This window comes from Propithecus coquereli, unplaced genomic scaffold (genome assembly GCF_000956105.1).
Source record: "Propithecus coquereli isolate 6110/MARCELLA unplaced genomic scaffold, Pcoq_1.0 Scaffold270, whole genome shotgun sequence".
Lineage (NCBI taxonomy): Eukaryota > Metazoa > Chordata > Mammalia > Primates > Indriidae > Propithecus > Propithecus coquereli.
In genome coordinates this window covers 1,253,940-1,265,933 of record NW_012148286.1, presented here as the reverse complement: position 1 = coordinate 1,265,933, position 11,994 = coordinate 1,253,940, and the positions used below count along the sequence as shown (strand labels likewise).

Here is an 11,994-nt window from a genome sequence, read left to right as displayed (position 1 = left end):
GGACACCATTCTTCATAAAAGAGTATAGCATAAATGCAGGACAAAAATTAGAACCATTGACTTTATTTATATTACTGTTAATTTCAGCATTTTATAAGTATAGTTAAATCTCAGATTTTGACAGGAAGATATAGAAAGATGGGTATCACGGCTTTTGATAAAGGCAACCACAGTTTATGCTGTATCTACGTTGTAACTGGCCTTGAAAGTTAATGACGTCAATGTAAGTCACACCGGTTTTTTAGATTAGTTAGTGCATACCCTAATAATAATCTGATATAAAGAGTCTCATGATTCTAAATATTATTCCTATTAATTTTTCTAAGAAAAGCAGCTCTATGTTTTATTTTGTCAAGTTTCTTTTTGTTAAACATTTAATGTCTTAGATAGATACCATATAAATTGACTTAACTGTTAGGGTCCATCTGAGGACAATTAATAAGATTTGTCTTTAGTATTGGTCCTGAAAATAAGCCAGGGTCTTTACTCTCAAGTATGCAAAATAAACAGACTGCAAATTTAGGGTAGAAAAGGGGGAGTTTGGGTTTTATTGGGGAGCAAGAAAGCAAGGAATATAGAATTCAAGGTTTGCTACTAGAGATTTTTTCCCCTTTAATTTACTAAATTTTATGGAGAGTAATAAATTTAAGTTATTGTACCATTAATTGTATTATGCTATACTATGTTACCATATATTGGACATAAATTTGGTTCAGTTTTCAGTGCTCTTTTATGTGCTTCATGATCAGAAGCTAGAACACTGGGTTTATCTTCTTAAAAATTAAAGAAAATAAAAAAACAGAAAAGAGAAGGAGGCGATGAGGGAAGGAGAGAAGGAAGAAAGAAGGACAATTTGAAATGAGGCAGTCTTCAGAAATGATAAGAATAATGTATCTAAATTAAGTTTATCTTCCTATGTTTCACTCAGGGTCAAAATTCCACTTAAACTTATAATAAAAGAAAAGGAATCTGTATTTTTCCACAATGACCAGACTTATTTGTTGACGTTAGGGCATGACCCTTTTTAGAATCTCTGCTTGTGATTTATTTATAGTTGCTAGGTTGGCCCACATCATGGCCAAATTAGTCCAAGCCTTGGCTTTGTGAGCCCCAATCCGCAATGGCTAATGAAGGAAACTGCATAGAATTAAATATAGTACTTCCAGGTTTACCTCTTGTATTAGTTATTTTGAGCTGCTATGAACAAATCAACCCAAACATGATGGCTTACAACCACGGAAACGTATTCTCTCACAGTTCTGGAGACCAAAAGTCGAAATTAGCAGGGCTGCGCTCTCTCCAAAGGCTCCACTGCAGAATCCTTCCTTGCTTTTTCCAGCTCGGGTGACTCCAGGATTCCTCGGCTTGTGGTTGCATCTCTCCAATCTCTGTCTCCATTTTTGCATGGCCTTCTCTTTTGCAAGTGTATCTTCTCTTCTATCTCTTATAAGAATAATTGTCATTAAATTCAGGGGCCATCCACGTAATCCAGGATGATCTCACCTCAGGATCATTAACTAAATTATATTTGCAAAGATTATTTTCCCAAATAAGAGCATATTCACAGGGCCAAGGGATTAAGGCATGGATTTATCTTTTAGGGGGCCACTAATCAATCTACTATATCCATATTGGCCACTGAGGATCAAATGTCTTGTGATGAGTAGATATACCCAACATTAATTTCTCTTTACATATTTTTGTGAGTTTATAGTAACCTTTTTGTGAAGAACTTATGAGAACTACAAAGTACTATGTAAACTCTATACAATATTAGATATGGAAAATCACCTTCATGCCTATTGTATTATAAAGCTCTTGGAACCTAATACCAGAATGTCTTTTATTGAAAGAAAGAGTGACCATAACCATAAAATAATGAATTCTTAATTGTCGTTTCTATTTGATGTATCTTATGTTAGTCTCTTCGATATTTTTTTAAGATTCTGGTGTTTCTTTACATGCTTATATGCCATCCCTCTTCCCAATCTTAAAAATAAGTTTTAAATAATGAGAAACATTATAGAATAGAAAACACATATTCTTGGTTTGCACAGAGACAAAAAAAATTCTACTTCCTATAATGAAAAGCCAATTCATTATTTTACATATATGCATTTCTGTAGATAAATATATTTTTCATATATTTAAAATACGTATTTACATATAAATAAACAAAATGGTATATATATGCTATTCATACTATGTTTCAAATATATATCTGTTATCTAGAAATAACATTTAGTTATGGTATTTATTTCTATGTTATTTATTTGTTTTTCCTCTCCTTCAAGACATTTTCGTCAGGTTTTAGTACTCACAAATGAGCACACACATTTTACAAAGTATCACTTGGTAAAAGAATACTCTGAAGGAGACTGCCAAATTTTCATCTTCCCAGAAAATCATTTTAGTTAGTACATTGTAAGTTTACCATAAACTAGTCTATGGGAATGTGAAGTATCTGAGGCGTCAAACAGCCACCAAAATTGGCAGCGACAGAGAGAACACAGTTCTGGCATATTGCTATAATTTAGCAGTAGTTTTTTTTGCTCACTGCTTTCTTTTAGAATCCTTTTAAAAAAGTGATACTTTTTTAAGAGTCTACTCAGACTCAGAGTCTGTGTCAGTGTTTCTCAAGTCTTTACAGAGCGAAATGAGACATCAGAGAGGAAATGGATTTTCCATCTTGTAATCACTGTCTCTATCATCATCGGTTTTTAATCTTTTCCACATCAGGATCCTATAAGGAAAGGGAAAGTCTCCGTCTCTTCCTGATTCCAGTGTGAAGTGAGCTGTCTAAAAATAACCTCGCTTTTACATCACGTAGTTCCCTTCCCTCTTTCTCCCCACAGCCACACATCGCTGGTCATACCGTTGAGTCATGTTTGTAAACACTAGAAAGCCCTTTCTTTGCCTCTCCTCACGCAATTGCTCCACAATGTGAACTTTTGGTTTTATTTTGCTGTTGAATAATCATGAATGAATACTTTTGAACAGTGCTAGACAAGAAATAACAAGCTGATTAATTCAACTGAATAGGGGGTGGGGAAAAGAGGGTTTTCTCGAATTTCAAACAAATTATTCATACCTATATGGAATTTTCGGTGAAGCATAATTATATTTAGCTTCATAGTTTATGAAGCAAACGCTTTTCTGTACATTAAATCCTTTATTTTCTGGGATTTTTATTTCTTTGTAAATAGTACTGAGAAAGAGTTGATCAACTTAAAATTCATGACATTCCAGAAGCATCAAGACTCGCGAGCGTTCAGTGAAAAGTGTATTTGTCTCTGAACTTAAGGTCCTATGTTAAAGTACTTGTTTTCTCAGAATCTAAATTACTGAGGTTTTCATCCATTATCTCATTTAATCCTCACAGCAATCCTGTGAGAAAGGTAATAGCATTAGCTTTATTCTTCAGTGGTAGAAAAATAATTTGCCGAGAAATAAGAAACAGATGAAGTAGAAAGGAGATGGCACTGAGAACAACCTCGTCCCTGTTTGTCTGTTGTGATTCGTTGTCCCTACTGTGCCATTAGGAGAGAGTCACTGCATACAGCTGCCCTCCAAAATAATTTGTTCCCTGTTGAGCTGTGGTGGTGAAGCGATTTGCCCCAAGTCGCCCAGTCAGCAAGTTGAGGGGTGTGTGTTTGAGCTGGGCCTTTCAGACTGCACAGCCCAGGTGAATAACCACCCAGCACCTTCCCCCGCTCTGTCGGACTGCACTGGACTCTCTGTTTATCTCTCCCACTGCTTAATAAACTCCCCACCTTCAGGGACAGCCTCTCTCTATGCCTGGAACAGAGCAGGTGCTCAATAATTGTTGGATTAATAAATACTCTGGGGAGATGGCCCAGGGTAGACTGCACAATCTCAGCCTGTACTTTTTTTTCCTGGCATTTATCACAGTTTTAAACAGAAAGGATTACTCGATTACCATCTCTTACCCACCATGCTACAAATCCCATAACAAGAGCCATGAATGTTTTACTCACTGTTATATCTCCAACTCCTAGCATGGGACCTAGATTGACCACTAATGATTATTGTTGAATGGATCAATTGATGATAAGGATTGTGCAAAGTAACTTAAGATTCTAATGACAGTGGCCCCCAAACCTTCTCTCTTTAGGAATTTCCCTAACACTGTTCCTATTTTTCTTTCTTTTCTTTAGTTCCCCCCACCCCCACTTTTTCTTTCCTTCTCTTTTGCTCTCTTTATTGGTATTTATGTAACAAACATGTGTAGAGCTCTTACTATATAATAATCACTGTTTTAAACACTATAAAATATTTATTTAATTCTAACAGCAGTCTATGAGAGAGGGATTATTCATGTCTTCCGTATTTTATCTTTGAGGATATCGAGTGCAGAGACATTGAGTTAAGAAACATGCCCAAGGCCACAGAGCTTGCATTTGGACTCGGGCATCTGGCCCCGGAGCCTGTGCTTTTACCACTATGATACTCTGCTCCTTATTTATCCCACTTTCTCTGAAGCTGCATCTAAATGGAAATAAGGTCTATTCACTGCACCTTTTCCTTTTGATTTATGTTCTCCAGTTTACATTTAATTTTGGGGGCTTACCCACTGAGTTACTCAGGTTTGATGCAAAGACAACCAACCTCAAATCTCAATAGTGAACAATGAACATGAATTTCTTGGTCATGTTATGTGTCAGCAGCTGCAAATCGGCTGCTGTGGCTCTGTTCCATGTGTCTCCTCATTCTGGTGGGGACGTATAATCTTTTTGCCAGGAAGGGAGCTACTATGTGGAAACAATCATGCGATCCGCCATGGCCATTAACAGAGCTCTTGGTACCTCTCTGTGGTCTAATCTTGACCTTTACACATGTAATAGCAACATGCTGAGGCCGGAAGCTCGACTGTTTTTTTCATTATCAGAAGCCAACAAAAGCTGATTCAGAGTAACTCAAATATTTTCACATACATAAAGTGAATGAATTTTTAATAGGTATTTTTAACATTTTTGTGGAGATGATACAGGTAAAAATCCAGTAACAGAATGGTCCTCATTCTGTGTCATCAGATTCTTTTTTTTTTTTTTAATCCTGAGGGTTAAAAAACATTCACATGGTTATAAATATTCTGGACCCATAGTGTTTTTTTCTTTAGTTGTTTCTTCAGCATAATTTCATTCAGTTTAATTTACCAGTTATTTTCCAAATGCCTGCTGTGGAGCTGGCCCTGTGTCAAAAGTTGATATAACAGCAGTGGATTTATTTGGAGAGTACTTTTATATTTTTTTGAGATTGATGGGCTTCTTGGCAACAGGGTCTTTATTCATCCTAGCAAGGAGCATACTGCTGGCACACAGAAGGCACCTAATGAATATTGAGTAATGGTCAGATCAGCTGAACAAATGCATCTTTCCCTCGCAGGAACTTCTACTTGCAGAAAAGTGGGCTAAAATGAACAAGCTCCCCTTTCCAAAGATCGATCCTAACGTGTTTGATCGGGAAGGACTGAAGGAGTGCTATGTCTTTAAACCCAAGAACCCTGATGTGGAGAAAGATTGCCCAACCATCATCCACTTTGTTCTGGCCAACATCAACTTCAGAAAGTACAAGGCTCCAGGTATGTTGGGATATATTCATATTCCATACAATAGAAATTTAGTAGGGAAGCCAAATTGGTAGTGAGCTATTTTACTCTGGCCCTGCTGTACCAGCTGTTGCAATATCAAGTGCCTCCCCACCTTGATAAATAGCTACTCTGCTGAGCCCCCTAGTACTTCTGCTCTTTCTTTCCACTGAGTTGCTCACAATCTAGAAAGTGAAGAGCTAACAACTATCTTAGCAAAAAATCTCAGAGACCTTACTCTAAGACCTTGAATTATGTTTGTTCTGATTGATTTTGAATCAAATATTTTGAATATCACTTGTGTAAGAGCTTTTGTTTCATAAAATTCATGCAAAAAATTCTGACTCTGGGAATTTTAGCTGACTACAAGATTAACATAATCTAACAGTACAACATGTACTGTACAATTGCTGTACAACAGTACAGCAATTTCATGTTGCCATGTTGTATTTCATAGAAAATGAGAAGCAAGTTGAAGGCATAGTTGTTCCATTTTACTACATCCAGAGGAGTCTGTTGACTCTTCTGTATCCTGGAAAATATTGGTTAAGAAAAGGAGGTCTAGAGATGGACACACAGGATGCTTAAGGCTGTAAAAACCATGTGATTTTAGGACCAAAAAATGTAGTTTTCCATTATGTGAATGGAAAGACACAAAAAATAGAGAAGATGGGTGATGGGAATATGGAGAGGAAAATAGTCTTTTTCTTAGTTTCTCAGGAAGATGGAGAAAGGATCAATAGAAGTGGAGGTTATTGTGAGGCATACTTCAGCACAGAAGAAAGAAGAACTGGCTGGCATCTTTAGTTATCCAACAGTGGAGCACTTAAAGCATAGAGAATTTTCTATCACTGTTAATTCTCAAGGAGACGCCCAATGAGCAGTTGGCACATATAGGGGATTTCTGTGGCATGAAGACAATTACATAATGTTTTGGGTTTGGGTTGCCCCAGAAGCAGATTCTGAGAAAAGCACTCAAGTACAATAGTTTATTTGGGTGAACTAGAGAACAATCCAGTTTATTAGTAAGGAAGTGGGGAAGTGGTAAAGGGAAGGAAGGCAGACAACAAAGCATGTGTTAATCAGTTGGCTACCATGATGGGAACAAGGGGAACTTGACCCTGCTGGGAAAGTCTAGGAAACGGAATAGAATCTGTGCCCTAGGATCATCCTTCCCACACACAACTCAAAGGCAGGAGACCTCGGATATTTATATCCTAACTCCTTACAGTCTTTGGTTGACCGCTGCCTGGGGCAAAGTGTTATTTACCAGAATTTCCAGCCTGCTGCTAGCAGGCAAAGCAGCCTTCTACAATTGCAGGGTAGGGGAGAAAGCCTTCAGGCACAGAGATGCAGACAGGGGCAAATGGAAGTCATGTAGTCAGAACACACTGAAATGATAAAGTCCAGAGATACTTCAGATTACATGGCTCTGTGGGGACTCCCAATGCTGTCTTTATGTCTGTTTGTTTAATTCCCCAAGTTTTAGAGATATTTTGTAGTTTTCAAAATAACACCAATTTGTGATTTTTCTGGTATTTAGGTGTTCCAAGAGAAACTGAGGAAGAGAAAGAAATAGCTGACTTTGATATTTTTGATGACCCTGAATCACCATTTTCAACCTTCAATTTTCAATATCCAAATCAAGCATTCAAGAGGCTGCATGATCTCATGTACTTCAATACCCTGAACAACATTGATGTAAGTGTCTCCCGTGACCATTGACAATGCCAAATTACTTCCATACCACTTGAATGCAACAAAGCTTCTTTTTAATTAATTAAAAATAAGGTTTATGAGTGATATCACCCCAAATGTGCCCCTTTACCTTTCATAAATTATTTTACTAATCTGCAGAAGAACCGTACAAAACTCACAAGTAAGGAAACTCATGCGTCCCAGTTGACAAAGCCACATTCTTTGCTATTATTTTATTGAATATGTGGTTCATACTCAGCCACTTTACCAAAGTATTTAATGTATTCGTCACATGATAAAATAAATTATCAGTAAGGAAGAAAGATGATAAAAAGAAAATATACAAGTATGAAGGTGAATGTAACCAGAAATGTAGTTAATCTACAAAAATATCATGACATGAATTTTAGTGAATGTATTCGTGCTTTTAAATATTTTCTTTTTGTGAATCTTGGGAGTGTCACCAAAGGTAATAGCCTCCCCCATTTTTAGCCCTTGAGATATCAAGTATGCTTTGCTTTAGAAACAAGTCATTCTCTTCACTATCAATCATTCCTATCACTAGTATATCTGCGTCCAAGATTCTGTGTCTATGTGAAGTCTTTAGTTTTTAACTCACCATTTATCAACACTATTGTGTAATCGAAATAGTTGGCTTGTGGTTCCAAATCCTAGTGTCTGAAAAATTGTGATCAGTTGTGAGAGCTCAAGTTCATTGGCCCAATTGGATTTTGTTCATTAGAAAAAAAAAGAATGAAAGAAAAAGAAATTAAATGGAGAGGAAAAGGCATCATGTCTGATTTGCCAGTCTTCTGGGAAACTATGAATGGTGCAAAGGAACTCAGAGTATGTGGATGAGTCTTCTGTGCATATGGGCTTTAATTATAGTTTGTGAGCTAATAAAACTCTGGCAAATATAGTTTGTCTGTTTAGTTTGGCCTGAGACCAGTGTGCAGTTAAGACAGTTGCACCATAATACATTTGTTAATCGATATCTTTAATTTCTGTAAACATAATAAATTTTCCCCAAAAGCTTCAGGTCCTACAACTCTAAAATTCTTTTCTTTAAACCTTCATTTAAAAATATGTGATAATTCATGTAAAACATGCTTATCAAAATTTATATATCATTTTCTCAATAGATTTTTCCTTTTTTCAAAATCTTGCAAGCAGTGGACATCTGAGAGGCACATGCTGCATTATTTCTGTAGTGATTGTGAAAATTGAAAGAATATTAAGAGAAAATGAATATTTTAATCTATGATTTTTAGAGAGTGAACAGAAATTTTTGAAATAGAGTTGGGTGTGTTTTATAAAACCTCATGCTATGAAAAGAGAAGAGAGCTAAAGGTTAATGTCACAGTAATCCTATTTTGTCAGTATGAGCCAATAAACCCAAAATTATATATATATATTCTTTGGAATGAAATGTATTAAACTTGATAAGTTATCATTGAATGGAAAAAATTAGATTGTAGGAGTATATAAATACTTTATTGGACTTGGAAATATATAAACATGTACACATATATATCTTAAATAACTACATTTCTCTTCCTGTTCTGGTTTATATAAAACCTGCTAAACTATTTGCTATAAGGAATGATATAGTTCTATTTATATATTTTACAAATATTCTTCAACGTAGTTTGTTTGACATATAAATGAAAAAGTTAAAGCCTGAACAAAAATAGACTAAATCCCCAAATAACTGTCCTAACTTATAGCTCATCAAATGTTAATTCTTCACAAGCCATTAATTAAGCAGTTTTTAACAGGTTCTGCTAACATTTTTGGCACAGCATGTAGAGGCAAGGTCATGGGCTTTATATCATCTTTAAGTCCCAGATGGGCCTCTTGGGTGACTTTGAATAAGCTACTTAAACTTTTGGAGCCTTGGTTTCCTTACCTCTAAACCAGGTGTGATAGACCCTATTCTAATTATAGTCATGAATGTGCAGTAGGATGATGCATAAACAAGGCCCTGGAAACAGAAGCTGCTCACTAAAGGGGACCCTTACCTATGCATGTCTGTAGCCTGTACCCCTGAAAATCCATGGTGATTACACCCCAAAGGCCCTTGCGGATGCCCAGAATTAACAATATAGACAAGTTTGTACAGGTAATAGCAGCTTAGACATTAAGTAAATGGCTTTTTGAATAAATAAATGTAAGCTTTCTCCTGAATTACAGGACCATTGAGACTCACATTCAGGTGATTTCTGTGTGTGTGTGTGTGTGTGTGTGTGTGTGTGTGTGTGTGTATGCTGGGGGGTGTCTCGTATCCAGGTATAATTTTCAATTTTCACTGACATTTTATATCTTCCTTGGGGACTCCCTGCTTCTCCACTTTAACCAAGAAAACACCTTTGTTTTTTTCAGAATCAAACTTCTTGAAAAGTGACGATACATATAAAGAGCAACGAAACTCTGCTGAGGTTAGGATGCTGGAGAGCTCATCAGGCTCGATCATTAGCTAAATCTCTCATTGTCACCATCTGAATAGAGTAGGGTACTGATTTACACCTTAGCAACATGGGCACTTGTCTGCTGCCACGGACCATTAGAGTTGTAGAGAGTGGACATTGCGAATATGAATTCTTAGAGTGCAGCTCACACTTATGTGCTGATGCCATGAAAGAAAGTTTTCAACTGTGTAGCTGTGTCTACTGTGGCTTAAGGCTAGTTTTCCTCTTCCATTCACACTCCGATCTGAATTTTGGCTCTGAGGAGGCCACGCTGTCTCAGGCAGCTGCATACTCCTGTTGCTTCATTTGTCCCGCAGATCCTGGCGGGTCTGCTTGACTGAAGCTAAATTCCAGTTTATCCTAGAGGACTTCTGCTCTGTTTCTGCTCACTTCGTGGCAGCAGCCTGGGTTTCTCATTGGCATCGGGTTTCTGCACTTACTCAGTCTTCCCAAATTCCTTTCACTGCCTGAACATTGCCTCAATGCTTTTACAATCACAGTACTATTTCAAGTTTTGTTTTTTTTTTAAAAGAAACTTAATGTACAGTGGCTTGTATTGGTAGACATGTGGTATGTGGGAGACTCTGAGGCTTGGGAATCAGACCAAATTGGGTATTCAAATCCTTGCTTTGCTGCCTCTTGCCTAGGTGACATTGGACATGCTGGTTAACCTTCCCAAATTTTACTGTCCTCATTTGTAAGGGGAAATAATGATACATATCTTGTGGGCTTAGGATGAGGATTAAGTAAAATCATAATTTCAGAGCTTAGCATTTAATAGACATTCAGTAAATTGAAGCAGCTAATGTAAGAACGACAATAACTATTATTCATGTTCATATCTCTTCTGGTTTTAATTATAAATTATAAACACTTTTACAACAGTGACTTGCTTTGTTTGCCTTGTATCTTCTAGAGATATTGATCACAATGCCAGGCACCTAAAATAAATATGCAATAACATTTTCGTGACGGATGTTTAAAATGTCATTGCCTTACTGGGGGTAGCAAGTGTCAGAGTACAAGGCGCTGTTGTTTGGAGACAGAGTTTCTGACCATGGGGAATCTGTACCCAGTCCGTGCCTGGCCATGTAGCATATGGCTACACCCTCTACTCATGGAACCCCACTTTGATCTGGAGGAAATGTGCCTTCCAAGATCTTTTTTGTAGGACCTGATTGATTCAGTTACCACAGAAAAATATACTGTTTCCCAGCCTCACTCATTCAATTTATTAACCGAATAGGCACAGTTCTAAGAACCTATTATGTGTCGGTTTATTTAGCATATGCTAATGATGCATGAGATTTTAAAATTCTTTATCAAATAACTCTATAAAATGTTAAATATTAACTGTTAATTAAAATGAGGACAGCCATATATCCAGAAATACTGGTACTTAAGTCTTAATTTATTGATATTTCATCATTTTGATAAGAGTGTCTAGGTATAAGTCAAAGTTCTTATCTTTAGAAATAAGATATACAATATCTTTATAAAATAGATATAAACACTATCTAAGATTATTCCTAGTATAATTCCTAGGAAGATTTAAATTTAACATATTGCCTTTTTGGATACATCTAGTCGTATGTATGCCAAAAGGCTGCATGGAAACATCTAGCATGTATGTATGCTACAGCAAGTAGCATGCCAAAAGGTTTGAATTTAATAACTGATCTAGTCCCGATTAACTTCTGTTCATATCACAGAATTTTAATTCCCCGGGACTGGGCATTTTCTGCAGTAATTTGAAAAACCTGAAACCTGGTTAATGGTTTCATAGTGTTAATACGCCACCTAGTGGTTCAATTTGCACATTCAAATTGCATATAATTGGGGTTTTTTCAGAGTTATAAATGTAAATGTTCATTTTCCTTTATCAGAACGGCTTGTTTACTAGGAACACCAGCTGAGGTCCAATTATGGTAAATCCATTAGATCTTGATATTGATATTGCTGATTTTTTTGTGCTCATGAATTCGTTATTAAGAAATGACAGCGGTCATTATCAGTATAATTTCGCCTGAGGTCTTTTCTATTTTAAAGCTTTTTGGGTGTTTGAAAAAAAAAGAGTTGATTTTTATTTTACTTGGGCACTTCTCTGCAGTGAGGGTTGATATTTCTCGGGTTACTATGAAGACGGAGAAAACAACCGATAAACTTGCCAACATGGGTCCCTAGAAAGGTGGAGAGATTATTAAAAAAAGATGAAGTAGG

At 36.5% G+C, this 11,994-nt stretch overlaps 1 protein-coding gene across 2 annotated transcripts in view; it reads left to right on the top strand.

The window, feature by feature from the left end:
- Positions 1–11,994, top strand: part of PLA2G4A (phospholipase A2, group IVA (cytosolic, calcium-dependent)) — a 158,333-nt gene that overhangs the window by 143,602 nt on the left and 2,737 nt on the right. For both annotated transcript variants that reach the window (XM_012647830.1, XM_012647831.1), the window contains 2 exons: positions 5,407–5,602; positions 7,152–7,309. In XM_012647830.1, coding sequence (XP_012503284.1) covers positions 5,407–5,602; positions 7,152–7,309 — 354 coding nt within the window. The remainder of the gene's footprint in view (positions 1–5,406; positions 5,603–7,151; positions 7,310–11,994) is intronic.